The following is a 17800-nucleotide window of genomic DNA, read 5'->3' as shown; positions in this document are numbered from 1 at the left end:
GGGAGATGTGGATTATCAGGGTGGCTGGGCTGAGAAGAAAGGAGTCCCAGGCAAAGGGGCCAACAACTCCCAGGCAGCGGACTTCAGCAGGCTGTAACCATTTTTTTCCTAAGATCACCGAGTCTCGGATACCCCCCAAATAGGCAAGAGTCCAAGATGGCTAGCCTTATGGGCCAGAAGCAGCTGGTTGCCATGCCAAGGCAGCAGTGGGGTGGTCATCCCCCAGTCCAGCCCTTTCAACTGCCTACCTGACTTGGGAGATGATGTCTGTGAGGGCCCCGCCCTGCAGGAACTCCATCAGCACCCACAGCTCCTCGCCTACCAAGTAACTCTTGTACATCTCCACCACGTTGAGGTGCTGGTAGTCACGCATGATCACCACCTGAGGGTACAGAAAGGCCTGAGTGCCTAGCACAGCGCCCCATGGTCAGGCCACCCCGCCACCCCGCCCGCGGCTCCCAGGTGCCCTGCGGCCACTCCACCTGGTCCCCACCTCGTTAAAGAGCAGCTCCCTGCGTTGCTGCTTTCTGAGGTCCATCATCTTAACGGCCACCTGGCGACCCGAATGCTTCTCCCGGGCCAGACACACAATGCCCGTGGAGCCCTCCCCAATCTTCACATAGCTGTCCAGCAGCAGCCGGGGGTCACCCTGGTCCACCACCATCCTGAGTGCAGCCTTGAACTGCTCATGTGTCACAATGCCCGTGTCCTCGCCGGCCAGGGCCCCCTTGGCCACGGTGGGGTCCTGGGGCAGGTATAGGTTGCTGGTGCTGATCTGAGCATGCCGCGTGCGGGGGGAGCCTGCTGGAGAAGACCGGCCTGGAAGTGGGCCAGCGGCTGGGACTGTGCGGAGGGACTTCTGGGGGCTGCTGGTATCCGAGGTGGTCAGGGGGCTGAAGGTCCCCATAGGCTGGTCCGAGGGCAAGGACTGGGCCTTGGCCACCAAGTTTGAGGAGGAATCTTTCTGCGGTGGTCGGAAAGCGGAGTTGAGCTGCAAAGACAAGGAAGGTCAGGGAACGTTAGACACAAGCTTCCTGGAGGCGGGGTTGGCTACTGTGGCCTGGACACTAGCAGGGGCTTCTAAATTAATTAAATTGAGGAAGAATATTAAGCCAAGTCTAACCAAACTAACAGATACATCCCCCGACCCCCATGCTCCCAGGTGACAGGCACAAGAGCATCTCTTCGTACACTCTCTACTGCTCCAGGGAAGACAGAGACAGTCAGTCCTGGGGTGGCCTCAAGCCGGGTATTTCTTCCTAGACAGGCCTCAGGGAGGTCGTTGTGAGACAGATTTCTCTGAGAAGTTGGGTCTGAGGCCCCTGATGTAAGTGGAAAATGCCTTGAAAGGGGGCAGTGGGTAGCTGTGACTGGATCACAGAACCAAGACAGGGAAGAAGCCATGGCTGGGCTATATCAAGGAGGTTAAACCCACCAAGAGGCCCTTGACTAAGGAACCCTTGGAGAAGGAAGTGGGGAGCTAGTTTCAGCCTCAGTGGGGGGTGAGGCAAAGGAAGGACAGTCTCTGAGCTCAAGCCTTCCTGCCAGACCAGAGGAAAAGGAGCCCACCCCTCACCACCCCTTCCAGGATCTTGGTTTTTAAACATGTGGAGAGGGACCCTCTAGGGGCTCCACAGAGGGCTGCTTAGGGTGTCACAGAGACAGATGCCTCAACAGTCACTAGTTTTGCACGTGGCCACAGCTCTGACTCACTGAAGAGAATCTCCTGGAATCGTTACTTTGGGCTGCTTGCTCGGGCACCCCAAATCTAGGTTTCCACTTCCAGGCTTTGGGGACTGACTCCCCAGCATAGGCCCTGCAGGGGGTCTGGCAGCCACCCAGTGATGGGTTGAAGGAAGATGGTCGTGCCTTTAGGAGCCCCAGCGAGAGAACACTTATCTGGAGAGTGCCGAGATGCCTCAACGGAAACTACTCTGAATTTGGCAGCATGCCAAAGTCTCTGAGCCTAGGCCAACCATGAGCTGCTTCCACTGTGGGTGTGGCCTGGCACACATAGTGGTCCACGGGGGTTCTCGGTAGTGAGTGGGGACGGACAGTGTGGTGACTGGCAGTTCAAACAGATGAAGGCTGTGCCAAGCTCAGTGTTAGCACCCCTTTCCACCAGACCCTTGCAGCCTACCCAAGGAGGCACGGAGGGTCAGCTGACCCTCACTTCCCTAGTGCTATGCCTTGCCCTGCCGCACCTTAGTTTAGTGGAGGATGTCTCCCAAGTTCACAGCCTTCCAGAGACTCCTAAGCTCACAGACACGCGGAGGGCAGGAGTGCACGAAGCCATGAAGCTTCCCCGGTGCCTCAGCTGGCAGTGGCCTGAAGCACTTGTCAGTTCAGGCTACCCTCTAGTTCGGGCTAGACCACTATCAGCATCACCACAGCAGAGGGTCCAGCTTGTTCTCAAAGCCCTCTCTGTTTGCTATCAGCGGCTGTTTCTTAGGGATGGCTTAAAACCCTCCTGCTCGACCTGTCTTTCAAGAGTTAGATGATAATTGTTCACCATGATGACAAAGCTCTGTACACAAGATTGGGGAGCCTGGAAGGCCCGAGACAGAATGCCAACTCTGAGCGAGTACCTGCCCTGCTTGCTTCTCTGCCTCACTGGAGATCCTAGTGGGAGCTCACTCTGAGAGGGTCATCACCTGCCGGATGGGAAAGAGTGCTACGGTCACTGCAGAGAGGCAGGCATGAAGCAGAAACGCACTAGTCTGCCTGCCTAGGCACGCCATCACCGAGACGCCCTCCCCTCTTTTCCTTTGTCTCAGGAAAGAAGTGCCCTGTCCGGGGTTCTCCAAGTTCTAGGGCAAAGTCAGTCTCCTGGATTCTCATAATACACACTCTCTGGCAAGTTGTGCCCCTCCAGGGACATTGAGAAGCTAAGGAGGGGCAGACGTGAAACTGGAAACTGATGCTTCTCTGAGAACCTGATGCTTCTCTTCTAGTAACACACTGAAGAAGAAGTAACGATGGGAGAACGGGGAAAGGAGGAAGGGGTGGTCACTCTAGGCAGCTATATCCAGAACCCCCTGCAGTCCTCAAAAAAGTAGCGTTCTCCAGAAGTACTACCCCCAAAAGGGGAAGGTGGAGAGACCCTTCCCTCTCCAGGCCAGGGTGCACATCCCTGCCTGGCTCTTGAGGTTCTGCCCTGAGCTTCTTGTTAAAGGTGCTTTCAAAGGAGGGGCCACCCGGTGGACTGCCAGGCCTTAGAGAACAGGTCTGTCAGCCACAGAGGTTTGCCCTTCACCTGAAACAACTCGGCTTACAGCCTGCGGCTCACATGTGCCAAGCCTTTGGAAGACATAGACTCGGATGGTGAATTCAGGCCATTAGCCGAGACCACACTGGTTAGCTGGTCAGTTTGATTTCCCACGTTCTTGTCCTGACCCAGTAAGTAGGGAGGGCCAGGCAGGCTTGGCATCTGTAGTACTTACTGCCCTGCAGATGTCACCTAGGTGTGCTTACTTGTCCTCCTTCGAATGACCCCGGGAGGAAGACCCAGGTGATATACCTTGTTCTGTGGCAGAGGGACCGGCTTGCTGCTGCTTGCAGAGCCTGTGGCGGGAGTGGACAGGAACATGCTTCGGAAGAGCCGGTGCTTGAGACTGCTTTCCTGGTTCTTAGAGCTAGGGCTCCCTTCTCCACCTGGCCTGCCAGTGGCTGAGCCCACCAGGCAGGACTGTGGCCGCACCTCCTCTGAGCTGTGCTTGGCAGCCTTCACCCCACGCCTCCCTGTGGCCATAGGGGGTGAGGTGCCAGGTGGGGAACTCGGTAGGCAGGCACCCAGCTGCAGGCAGCGCTGCGAGGCACCCTGGAACTCAGCAGGGCCCAAGGACTGTGCCTTGGCAGCCAGCCCATTGGGCAACGCCTGTGGGCTCTGTGGCTCCGGCCACGGCATCTGCCTGTGACCTGCTGGTGTGCCCCCATTGCAGCTGAGGTAGAGGCCATGGGGATCAGTGCGCTCAGACTGAGGACTCTGAAGGTACATATCCGGGTCAGCGGCCCATTGCTCATCCCCCAGCAGTCCTAGCGACTGTGCCCGCCGCCGGCTAGTGGGGCTGCGTCCGCGCAGGGTATTGGAGCTGATAGCCGACAACTTCTGGATGTCGTTGAGCAGCCCTGAGATGTAGCCCTCCGTGGGCACTGAGCTGCCCCGCACCACCGTCTACGAAAGGAAGACAAAAGAGTGTGGAGAAACAGTCTCTTCATGGCAGAGGGTAGCTCAGAGCCTCCCTGAGGGCCCTGGGGGGAGGAGGGGACGCCAACCCACACACCTCCTTTATCGCCCACCCATCGTTAGGTGTCCAGATATTTGCCTGTGTCCGCAGTGGCTGAGGCCCAAGCTGGGCAGCCTACACGGATGCAGGGAGAAAGCCCTTGTCTTCCGGGCAGATAGGCAGACACCGGTCGGTCCAGGATATAAAGCGGGTGACCGGGCGCGCCTAGAAAGCTGGAGAACTCAGGACAGGCACTTCAGGCTTCTAGCTCTTCCCATGGTTTTCAGGGAGATGCCTGAGAAAACCAGCTCTGGGGCCTCCCTGTCCCCCATATTCCACCCTATGACATGGCTCCTGACCCCCAACTCCTACCCAGCCCCTAAATCTTCCATGTGATGTCTGATCTGTGACAGCTGCCAGTCCTCTGGGGCCACGGGTCTAAACGGTGGGTGAGACATTCTTAAAGATTGGTGTTAACCGAAATTCAAATTAACTAGTTAATTTTGGTGGGTTTGAGGTTTTTGTTTTGTTTTTTTCAAGACAGCTCAGGCTGGCCTCCAACACACTGCAATATGACTGCCTCAGTCTGTCAAGCCCTGGGCTTATAGTCAAAAGCTGCCATGCCTGGCTCAAAATTCTTCCCATGCAGAAAGGCTGATCAGTAGGGGACTGAGGTGGCAAAAGACTGAGACGGGCTTGGTTCTGATACCCAAGTGGCCCCTCTGGGTGCCGCTGGGGTTTCACAGATAGTTTCCTGTGGCGTGGGAGAGGTCAAACATGGCTAGAAACCCGCCCCCTTACCTTCATGGGCTGCAGCTGCACCCGTGTAATTCGAGAAGGATCCACCACAGGCTTGGGCCGCCTCAAGGTGTCCAAGATATTCTGCCATTGTGGGGGGAGGCCCACGAACTTGCCTTCCTTGGGGTCAAAGGAGGTGTGGACGCGGTGCTGGAAGTTTTGTGGGGCTGATATCTCGGGGCGTTTCTTCTTTTTCTTCCGGAACATGGTGCCTGTAAGAGGAGGGTCAGTGGAGTTTGTCCCAGGGACCCTGGGGTGGCTCAGTGGGTGCTGCGTACAGGCTCAGGCCTCTGTTTCTCCCTCAGCGTCACTACTCTGTCCCTGGAGATTCCCTCGCTGTCTTCAGGACTTCCTCAGGGAAGTGGCTGGCTCCCAGCAGGACAGTTTTAGAAACGTCAAAAGTGCCATACATAAATAAAAAAATAAATAAGCCACTACAGACTACAAGCAAGGAAAAGAAGTATCCACCTTGTTTGTGCCGAGTCGCCTGCCAAGAAGTGCTTTTTTTTTTTTTATAAAACCCAAAGCCCATTACAAACATCAATTCATGTCACAGAATTACAAAAGAGGCCAGGAGGGTAGAAGGCTGGCAGACTCACTCTGCGAAGCAGGTACGACCTTGACTCTCAGCCAAAGGAGAACACAAGAAAAGGAAAACCAGAACCAGTCTCTCTTAAGAACATAAATATGAGCTGGGCAAGGTGTTCCATGGTTGCAATCCCAGCACTTGGGAAGCTGTGGCAGGGGGATTGCTGTGAGTTCAGGCCAGCTTGGACTGTCTAACTAGACCTTGGCTAAACTGCCCCCAACTGCCCCCAACACCGCTCTGTAAATGTGAAAAACTAGCAAACTGAATTAAATGATGAGCTGAAAATTTTGTCACATTCAACACGTGTGTTGCTAACTGACCGACAGGAAACCTATTAAAGCAACACATGACACGAACAGGAACCAACCAGCCAATCTGCAGGACCGTTGCCCAGCCTGGTAGTGTTGATTGTATTATTCCCAGAGGGCCCTCCTCGTGAACATGCATTTTGTTCTGCAAAGGGCTGAGCCGAAAGGTCAGCCGTGTGTAGGGCCAGGATAGTTACCTCACAGGTCAAGTTCTCTAGAAAAGGCAGACAGTCCCACTTACCCACTTCCTGTGGATTTTAATCGTATTCCAGGACACTACACAAAATATCTCTTGTGGCCTAGCCTGTACCCCACACCTTGTTGATCTTGCATTACTGAACTCTGTCGATGGGAATGGCGTGGGCTTGGAAAAGATACTATGAGTAGACCTGAGAGGGGATAACTGGGAATCCGGAGGGTTGACGGGTTTCTCCAAGGTCTGTCGTGGTCACTCCTAGGGAGTCCCAGGCTGGAATCAGTATATTGACAAAAAACACTTGAGTTTTTGAATATGAAGTAGCTCAAAACATTTCAGAAATGAAATGAATCAATGTGTCTCTGTCTGTGAATAGGGTCTTGCTGTGTTTCCCAGAGGGGTATCCCTCTGACTCAATCTCTGGAGTAGCTGGGACCACACTACACCGCCTCACACAACTTATGCGGTTTCACCATGTGAATGCTTGGATTATTCATCCAGTTGAAGAGCTGGCACGCAAGGCCATTGCAATCTCTGACTGCTCTTGCTCCCAGGACAGTATTTTCCCCATCACTTTGGCAACTTCTGGAGAGCATGTGTAGGCAATAGGTGCCACTGAAAAAGGTGTCAGGCCCACTGCTTCCTCCCCGGGAACGTGCCATGTGCAAGGCAGCGTCACCTATGGCGTGGCCCTTAGAAGAGCAACAGTCTCTCAGACACGCCTTAAGGACAGAGTCAGCATCGGGGACCCTTTGCGGCAGAAGACTTTACACTGAGATGGTTGATTGAGTCTCACTTGTAGAGAGCCTCTTCCCTAAACAGGAGTGAGTTGGAGCAAGTTAGCAACTTAAGCCTCTGGGTTCCTCTCCCATCTATATAGCGGTGTTTGTGGAAGACAGCTCACAAGGTTAGGGAGCGCAGAGTAATAGATGCCCTACAGATGCTGACCGTCTCTCTAGTTGTCTTCTCTCTCTCCTTGTCCCTAAGCTTGGGGTCTTCAGACACTGGCACTTGGGTAGATTTGCGTGGAGAGTGATGTCAAATTCCTTTCCTCGCTCATCATTTCCATCTCAAGGGGTCGTGACTAAAACTCTAGGTTCCGGGACCCAGACACTGTACCTCACGTCCCCACCGTGCAGCCTCTTTGGACTGCTTCAGCCTCTGCCTCTTGCTTCAGCCAGCAGACCAATCCTCGCAGCCTCTCAGGCAGACCCTCTGTTCCTGGATTAGTGAACAGACCCTGCTGGCTAGTTTTATGTCAGTGTGACACAAGGTGGAGTCATCTGAGAGGAGGGGACCTCAATTGAGAAAATGCCTCCATAAGCTCGGGCTGTAGGGCGTCGTGGGCCCAGCCCACTGTGGGTGATGCCATCCCTGGACTGGTGGTCCTGGGTTCTATGAGAAAGCAGACTGAGCAAGCCAGGAGGAGTACCTCCACCCTGCCATGGCCTCTGCATCAGCTCCTGCCTCTAGGTTCCTGACGTTTGAGTTTCTGTCCTGACTCCCTTCAGTGACGGACTGTTACCTGGAAGTGTAAGCCAAATAAACCCTTTCCTCCCCAACTTGCTTTTGGTCATGGTGTTTTGTCGCAGCAATAGAACCCCTAACTAAGACACAGACTCTCTTGCTTCCTCCATAGCTGTGAGATTTTCTAGAGGTACTCATATCATCCGGAGTCACAAAGGAACTGGCTGAGACCTTCCTTCAAGAGCCCTGATTTTCCAGATCAGCTCTTGGATCTTGCATCAGAATTCATGGGGAGGAAAGGCATCAGTATCAAGTAGCATCCATGACTCTGATACCTTCTGGAGTTCACCCTAACAGCTATTCCTTGACAAGCTCTCCAGAGGCAGCAGAGAAACCTGAGGAGAAAGACCAGCACCCAAGGGATTACGGAGGTTGGCAGCAGTCAGTGGAGCTTTGGGTAGGAGACAGAAATTTAGCAGTCAGCTAATCATTTAAACATTGGTAAACCTGAGACCTAAAGGAAGGCCACTAGGACTCATCAGAAGTGTGGTCAGGCCAGCCGTGCTTGAGACAGTGTGTTTGTGACAGTAGAAAACCCAGAAGAATCTGCAGCAACCAAATTTGTTTGGAAAGTCTTCAAGGCCAACATAAATAAAAGTTCATTGAATTTCAATATAAAATGAAACAGAGCCAGGCATAGTAGCTCACACCTGCAATCCCAGACGAGATCGGAGGATCAGGAACTCAAGGCCAGAGTGCACTGCACAGTGAGTTTGAGACTAGCCAGGGCTAGATAGCCTGTCTTGAGGAGGAGGTAGTGGTTCTGGAGAGATGACTCAGTGGGTAAGAGTGATTACTGGGCCAGGCAGCGGTGGCTCACGCCTTTAATTCCAGCACTGGAGAGGCAGAGGCAGGTGGCTCTCCATGAGTTCAAGGCCAACCTGGCTTATAGAGTGAACTCCAAGACAGCTGCGGCTACACAAAGAAACTGTCTTGAAAAACAAAACAAAAATTGCTGCTCTTGCAGAGAAACTGGACCTGGGTTTAGTTCTCAGCACCCACATGGCAGCTCACAACCACCCGGTACTCCAGTTTCGGGGGATCTTGACACCCCCCTTTGACCTCTGTAGCCTCCTGCATGCATGAGGTACACTACATATATGCAGCACACACATACACATGCAAAATAGAATAAAGATAGAATTTTAAGAGAGAAAGGAAATGACATTATCATCTTACATTAAAAACAGCAAACACCCGGGAATAAACCTCTTTGCCTTGGAAGCCGTAGAACATTATTAGAGATATTAAAGAATGTTCATATGTTGAAGATTTCACACTGTGAAGATGTCAGTTACTCCCAAATCAACCTACAGTCTTATTTCAGGCTCAGCATATTTCTGGTGGCAGAAACTGACACACTGGTTCTAAGATGTGCAGGAAACAGAACCAGGAATAGCCCCGGCAGTCGGAGGGAACAGTCGGAGGACTATACTAAATATACATTGGGATTTATCATAAAGCTGCCGAAATTAATATGCTGTAGAAACAGCACAAGGATTGACAAATAGAGCAATGGGACAGAAGCAGGAATCCAGAAATAGACCAACTCGGATGAGGTCGCTTGATTTATGGCAAAGGTGACATTGCAATGTGGTGGGAATGGATGATCTTTTCAATAAATAGAGCCAAAGCAATTAAATATCCATGTGGGGAAAAAAATGAACTTGAAGAAATGAGCTCAGAGCACACCCTCACGTTAATTAGATACAGATCATAGCCTCCATGAGAAAGGTAACGTCATCACGCTGGTGGTAGGTGCAGGGGTGGAGGGCACAGTCTGGCTGTCCCCTCCCTGGTCTCATGTGATGACTATATCAGGTCCAGGTCCGATGGCTTCTGGAATTGCTGACATGCTGGGGTCCAAACCTGTCTGCATTCGTGGATCCCAGAGGAAAATTAAACCATCGAGGTTTTCTTTGTTGAAACAGGAAGAATAAAGGATCAACTTAAAATTTCACCTCTGCCACGTGTAGGAAAAAAATACACCAAAGTAACTGCTGAGTTTGCCTGGGGGACTCTGGGGGCTTCCTCCTATGCTGCCTTTCCATTCTTCTAAGGAAAACAGCCTTGTTTTTAGACAGAGGTTTTATGACATAGCCCAGGCTGGCCTCCTGTGACTCCTCCTGCTTCAGACTTCCAAGTGCTGGAATTATAGGTGGGGATCAAAATATTTTTACCTATTTTATAACGTTTTATTTTTACATGTGTGCTTGCATGTGTGCCTGTGTGTCAGTCTGCGCATGTGAATGCAGTGCCCTCAGAGATCAGGAGAAGGACTTGGATCTCCTGAAAGTGGAGTTTTGCGTAGTTGTGTGCCCTCCGACCTGGGTGGCAGCAACCAAACTGCAAGAGCAATACGTACTCTTAACCACTGAGCCATCTCTCTGGGCCCTGAAATATTTTTAAACATAAGAGTGGTCCATGTTAGCCAGTGTTGCCCAGTCTCCATGAGTGAAACACTTGGGACACCAACGTGCCCTGCTAAGAATGGCCGTCAAGGCTTGCCATTTCTAGGGCTTTCTTTCCACATATTTCCGAGAGCCTTGAGAGGGCAGTTGCTGCATTTATCACCAGGCTGTGGTGTTCAATAAAATCGGGCCACACGTATCTTACCTGTCACTTCGCCTCTGTGTCCACCTCTGTTCGTAAGAGGAGCTAGCGTAAAGACGAGCGAGGCAGAAAGAGAATCCTCACAGACCTCACCCGAGGAAGAGCCTGTGGCCTCAGACCAGATGTAGAAACAGGCAGACATGAGATGGCCTCTCCACTTTTTTAACGCAGGCCAGGAAGCTGGCTAAGGACCAGACCAGGCCAGGAATGCACTATGGAGTTTAAGGAGTGCTTTTAGTATTACCTTCCTGCTCTCTGACCCATGACTGATCAGAGCGGGGTGCCCAGTGCTGGAAAGGATAACTCCAGCCAAAACCAGTTAGAGAAGGAAGCTCCCCTGGCAGGGAGCCTGGCAGACAGGAATGCAGCAGTCCCTGGCAGAGGCTTTACAGATGAAGTGTTGCCCTGCCCAGTAAATGCGGGAGGAGAGCTGGTATGACATTTCCGGGAGTCGCAGGCCTGGGGTCACTGAAAGAGGGACTGTAGTGTCCAAGGGGTTTGGAGTCTCAGAATCCGAAAAGACAAAAGCTGTTTTTGAGGACCTGTTAGGCCCCTTCTGAGAGCTAGCAGCTCTGTGAAGAAGGAATGCTTATTCACCATCTAGATGAGGCTCCAAGGCGGGCAGAGTCTGTCCCAGATCACAGAAACAGGAAATGACTGTATGTATATGGGGTGGGGACTAAACCCTGATCGGATTCCATGTACCTTGCTCTATCCTTGTGCCCCCAATCACTGTGGGCAGTGCTGTCCCTGTGTCCCCTCTGCACTATGGGCAGTGCTGTCCCTGTGTCCCTTATGCACTATGGGCAGTGCTGTCTCTGTGTCCCCTCTGCACTGTGGGCAGTGCTGTCCCTGTGTCTATTCTATGCACTGTGGGCAGTGCTGTCCCTGTGTCTATTCTATGCACTGTGAGCAGTGCTGTCCCTGTGTCCCCTCTGCACTGTGAGCAGTGCTGTCCCTGTGTCCCCTCTGCACTATGAGCAGGGCTGTCCCTGTGTCCCCTCTGCACTGTGGGCAGGGCTGTCCCTGTGTCCCCTCTGCACTGTGAGCAGTCCTGTCCCTGTGTCCCCTCTACACTGTGGGCATGCTCCGCTAATGAGCTCCTTCTTGGAGGTCTTCACCAGCAGGAAACCGGGCCCAGCTAACAGCCTAATGAGAATTCACGGAAGTCTAAAGTGAGAGGGACAGGCCTTCTCTTCCCTCTACCTGACCTGGTGCTTGTCTGAGTCAGCCCCGGTAAGCACGGCTCTTCTAACGTGTAGGCTGACCCTTACCTTATATGGAACCAGTATGTCTTGTATTCTGTAAGGGAAGGGCAAAATGTTTAAAAAAGGTTGCATTGGGGGCTTTGATGACCAGGGTCTAGCGTGTATGACAAACAAAGGCCCTGGGGAAGGGGGAGGCAACAGGAGATTTGGCTCACAAGTCAGTGGACAGGGTTCCATGTTTGATGTCACCATTCCACAGGGACAAAGGAAAACAGGTCAGGTGTCCACTTAGAGGGTGAGAGGGTCACCCTCTCCTGCTGCTCCTGGAGAAGGGAAGATAGCCAGCCTGCATGCTGGCTCCTCACAGACCCAGGACAAAACAATAGAGGCCAGAGACGGACACAGACCTTACAGCAGAGCCCTTGGGGTGTACATCTGTCTCCTGTGCTCTGCGATTTGAGAATCCCCTTCGGGGCCTATCTTGAATGTTAGTTCTTCTCCTGTCAGCCCTGCTTTTCACCAGGAGCGAGTGTCCAATGTGCTCACCCACCTTACCCTGCCACACCCAGCTTTGGATGATTTGTGGCTTCCACACCTTGAATGCCTTTCAAGGAAAACATGCTTAGCTCGCTAAAGGGATTCCGAGAATGGACCACAGGCTGAGAAAAAGCGTATGGCGAGGGACCGGTGTGCAACTCCTGGGGAGGAGACTGGATTCAGTTCTGCTAGGTTACTTATACAAGCAAACTCTGGGATGCGGGGATGAGGCTGGTGGGATCCCTGCCATTTCTGGGAGTCTGGTTCACAGAACAGTGGAGGACCCCCCAGCTCAGGTGCCCCCGATGTAGAGAGGAGTAAGGTCCCAGCTTCCTCACAAGAAGGCTCAGGGTGAGCTTATCAGCTCACGTCTAGGGTCCTGCGGCTCAGCAGGGACCTTGGGGCCTGCGGCCTTGACCTAATATTTAGGTCTCAGCCCTTGTGTCTGTTGTTGACAAGAGAAGGAATTCATTCCCCTCAGCCTGTCAGGAAGAGTAACCGTCCTTCCTCAGGGAGCTTTAGGGTGATTTAGTAAGAATCCCTCAAGGAGAGTCTCGTTGACGTTCTGGCTCCAGGCCGAGCATGTCACATACATGACGCTTATGCAGAGGTCTGTGAGGAGAAATGTTTACTCTTACTCTGTCATGGGGGCGAGGAATTATTTGGCCACAAAGACCAGATTACTTGCCTAAGTATAGCAGCTTGGAGTCTGTTCTAGACCCTGAGGTGAACGTGGCTTTACTCAGTCACCAGGACCCCGTCCCACCCAAGTGGTGTTTCCCAAGATTTTCTGAGGAAGGACCTACTTTAAAATGGTACTACAAGACAGAGGCGACTTTCCTGGACGCTACAGAGCTTAGAAATGTTCCTCTCATTGCCACTATTGGGCCTGGTGTGGCCTGTAGAGGACCCTGCCTCCCCGCAGAGCTGGGCCCCAACACCGACATCGACAGTAGGCCTATGTAATGGCTTCCTTGTAATTCACGGTGGGCCCGTCACCCCTCTCCTCTAGGAGGAATTGTGGGACTCATCAGCCTCCCACCCCTGATTAGAAATTTCTGTGAACAGAAGATGTCTCGTTGGCCAGGAAGATTTTCTCAGCCTTGACTCTCTGGAGTTTGCTAAATAAATGTCAAATGATATCATTTATTATGCCCCAGCCACTCCCGACTCTGCACACCCTGGGAAACAAGACTTCACTTTTGGGAATGCTAAACTTGTTCCTTCCAAGGAGATGCTGGTATGTATGAGTTAGCCTGCCCAAGGGGAAGAGCTGTCTGCTCCATGGAACCTCTGACCTGCTCCTCTACCTCTGTCCAGATTTCCATCCCCGTGACATCCCCAAGAGGGGTCTGGCTGAACTCTGTTTAAACATGGTCAGCAACAGGGAGCTGCTGTCCCTCCCCAAGGCCTGTCTGGTCCCCTCACTGTTCAGTCCCCACAAGGGTCCAGGCCCCCATGTGTTTCTCTTCACATGCCCCAAGAGACACACGAGGTCGCGCCCCCCCACCCCAGCACCCTATTCTGACTTCCCAAACCACACAGGAGGAAGTTTCACCTGCTTTATGCTATTGCTACCTGCAGCCAGAGCCCTTGACTCTGTGGCCTTCTGGCTCTGTGGAGCTGCCTAGGGCCACAGTGTTGAGGTGTCGAAGGCCTCAGAGAACTAAGCAGGACAGAGAGGTTCTGTTACCCCATTTGTGTGACCCAGAGAGACGAAGTGGGTCCAAACCCTGATACCATTCCCACACCACAGGCCCCAGAGAATGCCAGGGGAAGAATACTGGGGTGTTGATTCAAAGAATACGACGATGAAGCTCATTCAGTAGCTTATGTCAACACTCCCACTGAGGGAGAGGCCGAGGAGCAGGCTAGCCAGCTGAGGATAGTCAATATTGACCTGGGTCTTGTCTGGGCCCAGTTCCAGCCCGTTCTAACAGTGCTGTGGTCCAGCAGCTGCTCACAGCAGCCCAGCCTTCTGACCTCTGTGGCTGTACCTAGAAACCCAGTCCTTTCCCATGCTGCTTCTGGAGAACAGCAATGGGCTGGCCTGGGCACGGGGCGCTAAGGTGGCTGAAGAGCGACATTCCCTAAGAGCGCTACAGGCCAGGGCCCTTCTTGCTGTCCTATTTCAACTGACTTCGTGTAGAAGCCCTGATCCTCAGAACCTTTCCAGAAGAACCTCAGCAGTTCTCGGCCACAAGACGACTTTACATTCCTGTAGTCCTTAACTTTCCAGATCGGTTTTCACCTCCTTGCTTTATGCTCAAAAACACTGTGAGATAGGCAGAGCCAGCTTTGCTGGACCTTTCTATTTATTTATTTTTTCTTTTCCTGTCCTGTTTTCACTATGTAGACCAGGCTGGCCTTAAACTCACAGAGATCCTCCTGCTCTGCCCACCCCCAATCATTGAGATTAAAGTCATATGCCACCATGCCCCACTATTGGTCCTATGGCGAGCATCAGGGAAAAGGAAGAAAGAGAGGGCACACGTGTAATGCCTGCCATGTGTCAGGTGTTGTCCTAGGTGCTTTTGATTCTTGAATCTAATGGTTGGTACAGTTATTCTGGGCTCCGTTTTACAGGTAGAGAAATTGAGGCTTGGAAAAAATCTCTCCTCAATTGTACATGGTAAGATGGGATACAAAGTCTCTCCAACTCCAAGCTCTCCCACCATGAGGAGCACCCAGGGACAGCAAACAGCCTGTCCTATCCCACAGCTACCTTGGGTCAAAGTCAAAGTCTCCTAGTGTCCCAGAAGTACCCAAGGAAACAATATCTCAGGTCAGGCCACGAACACGCGAGAATGCATGTAGCGTGTACAGATGTTCCTCCTGTTCATCTGTCAAGTTGGGTTTCCTTCCAGAAATGGTCCCTTCCCCCATGCTAGAGGTGGCGGGTTAGAATATCCTGTGGCTTACCTGCCTTAGACCCTCTGCCTTGGTTTTATGTCTGTCTACCCTCAGAAAAAAACAATAATAATCTTGCCAAGTGGACCACTCTTTTCTCAAAAGTCCCCAGCTCAAAGTAGCTTAAACTCTTGTAGGCAGAGGCTGGTGAGGTGGCCTCCTAAGCTGTTGGTCGTAAACCATTCCAGTTTCACATTTCAGCTATCCTAGGAGGGGAGCATTATCACCCCCACTTTACACTGAGCCCCACTTTACAGACATTTACAGTCAACAGTCAAGTGGAGGTCTGAACCCACCTCCATTTGGGTCTCAACCGATGTGTTCTCAGCCCTCTGTCCTATACACAGCAAGTGTAAAATAGGCAGAAATGGACTGGGGAGCCCTCCCCAGCTTCGCATAGAAAAACAAGCCAGAAGAACCTAAAAAGCACTAGAATATGGCAAAATACAGAGGATATAGCATACATCCCAGGAACTCTGTGCCTTAGTTCCTAGTGATCCCAGTAGCGGACCCCAAACCGAACGCTACTCCCTGAGTGTGGGAAGAGCTGGAATATTTAGCAGGGTTTCCTGCACTGGGCAGCACAAACTTAGGTTTGCTGTCCTCCTTGCCTGGGGCCTCTTTCTAAGCATGCATTCTGTGAACCTGGGCTATGGGACACTGCCTTGTTCAGCCAGTTATCAAACCTAATGACATCAGAGGCTGGGCCAGGTTGGGCCAGACTGGGCGGTCCATTTGAAGCCGTGTTGGCCTACCATGTGCTGCAAGAGGCTGCAAATGACTTATCAGGCACGCTCTATGATTGAGAAATGGCACCTCCCTGGGTCACTGCCACTGTCTAACAGTACATGGAAGGGGACTCCTTGCCCTCCCGCTGTCCCTCCCAACCTACCTCCCCACCTCCCAGGAAGGTCTGGAGCATAAGGCCCCTCACTCACCTCCTGTGGCCTTCTCTCCTCGCCTTTCACTATTCTTCAGTCAGCTCTCTAGAGCACGAAGGGGAGGGAAGATCCCAGGACCTTCCTCTGCCGGCCTAAGAGAGAAGCACACGGTGATCAATGTAATTAAGTGTCCCTGCAGATTCTGCGACTGGCTGGAGTCCAGGACGTTGGGAACCGCACCTCTCCCCGAACGAACTTGGGTGCCTGCTGAACTGCAGACCGTGGGGCTGGCGAGGGTGGGGGAGGGGAGGCGCAGCGCCGCTTCCGAGGTCGCCAGTGTCCCCGCATGCTCCGTCCCGCGCGGCGCTCACGCGGAGGTGGGTCGCCGAGTCCGCGAGCCGGCACCCAAGGGCCCCTAGGTCCCGCGGCGGGTCAACCCCAAACTTCGGGGACTGAGAACTCGGGGCACGGGCAGTCCAGCCAGTCCCCTGGGGAGTCCTGATCCCCGCTCCGGTCCCGGGATCCCTGACCCATCGCGGCGCCCGGGACACTCACCTGCCAAGCGGGAAGCCGCGGAGAGCCCCGAGAGGCCGCGGGAGCCGGGCCCGCCCTCCGCGGGAGGGACCTCGGCGCGGGCACGGCAAGGAGGGGCCGCGGCACGTCGGTGCGGCGCCCGCTTCACCTGGCGCGGAGTTGGACTGCAGGGTGTGGCTTCAGGTGGGACGCCCAGAGCGCGGGAGCTCCGGAGAGATCGCTGGAGGCGCAAGGACTCCAGGATCGGCCTAAGGACCGACGACCGACAGCGTGCCCACCGCCTTCCTCCAGCCCCGCCGACCACGGCCTGCCTGCCGCGACCTCCCCGCGGCCCCAAAGCCAGGGTCTGAATTATCTTCTGAGCGGCTGTTGAGCAATCAGCTCGCGCCTTTGCTCGCAGACGCCTACTTTGGGATCCTGAGCCCACTCTGTAAAACCTGTGTCCATTCGCACATCTCTCAGGGCCCGATCCGGAGTCCTGAAACCGGGCACCTTGACTGGCTTGCCAAGTCTGGACAAGTTCCCCCGCCCCGCGATTTCCCGGGTCCTTTCCTTGTGCAGGCAAGAGAGCAGGATATAAAGGAATTCCGATATTTCCTTGTCACCCTGACTTACTCCTGAGAACTTTCTGTGGTTTTAAGATCACAGAAAAGGGATTTTGAGGGGGTAGAGATCGCTTCCAGCAGCGTGGCACCCAGAAACTGGACGATGAAGTCCCAGCGGGACAGAGCCCTTTACCTGGTTTGAGGGAGGGGCAGTAGCCACCTGTCTGTCTCCTCCCCAAACAAGGAAAAGAAAGACCTTTGCTGTCTTTCACTTGGACCCTTGGAGAGAACTTTACTCTCTGAGGGCTGAGGGGATTCTAGCTTAGAAATGCTGACATCTGGAACCCAAATGGCTGCTTCATATACGGGCTAGGTGACTGCTGGTGTCAGTCACAGACAGGGGACACAAGACACCGAGCAGTACAGGACTGTTTCTTTTGCCACCATTGCTGGGTATCTCAAATTTGATTTTTCATTGACATCATGTTCGCCACACATTTTTGTTCACTGATTCTTTAGCCATGTGGGTGCTGTTTCTGGATAAGTCGCCTGCAGTGTGGGCTCGGTTGCTTCCCTGGAGTTTATTTTAGGGCTCCTTTAGCCGTATTGGTGCTGTCTCTGCATAAGTCACCGCACTGTGGGCTTGGTTGCTCCCCTGGAGTTTACTCTAGGGCTCCCACCAACCTGAATAAAGATGATCTATGGGAACTCGACAGCCCCACAAAACTCTAAACCTATCGTGGTTGCACCTCAGATCTCCATACCCTCATTGTACTGGAGAAGGCAATGGTGCCAGCCTTGTGTGCTGTGGAAGGGGGCGCGGAAGCTTCAGCAGCTGATCACGGGTTCTCCCAGACCCACACATCTGTACATTCCATGTCTGTTCGCTCCTTGCTCTGTCTTCCCTTCCTCCTCTCTCAGTCTTTCC

The 17800-nt window shown here is 53.1% G+C and overlaps 1 protein-coding gene across 2 annotated transcripts in view; it reads right to left on the bottom strand.

Moving 5' to 3' along the window:
* LOC121465803 (serine/threonine-protein kinase PAK 6) overlaps positions 1 to 17800 on the bottom strand; it is a 33396-nt gene that overhangs the window by 3686 nt on the left and 11910 nt on the right. For both annotated transcript variants that reach the window (XM_041679203.1, XM_041679202.1), the window contains 5 exons: positions 15851 to 15945; positions 5028 to 5236; positions 3521 to 4174; positions 494 to 991; positions 249 to 382 (listed from right to left, as the gene is read on the bottom strand). In XM_041679203.1, coding sequence (XP_041535137.1) covers positions 249 to 382; positions 494 to 991; positions 3521 to 4174; positions 5028 to 5231 — 1490 coding nt within the window. In that variant the 5' untranslated portion in view covers positions 5232 to 5236; positions 15851 to 15945. The remainder of the gene's footprint in view (positions 1 to 248; positions 383 to 493; positions 992 to 3520; positions 4175 to 5027; positions 5237 to 15850; positions 15946 to 17800) is intronic.

This window comes from Microtus oregoni, unplaced genomic scaffold (assembly GCF_018167655.1).
Source record: "Microtus oregoni isolate MIOR12 unplaced genomic scaffold, Mior012 000031F_ref0000149, whole genome shotgun sequence".
Taxonomy (NCBI): Eukaryota; Metazoa; Chordata; class Mammalia; order Rodentia; family Cricetidae; genus Microtus; species Microtus oregoni.
The sequence above is the reverse complement of the archived record's forward strand: the minus strand, read 5'-3'. Positions and strand labels throughout refer to the sequence as shown.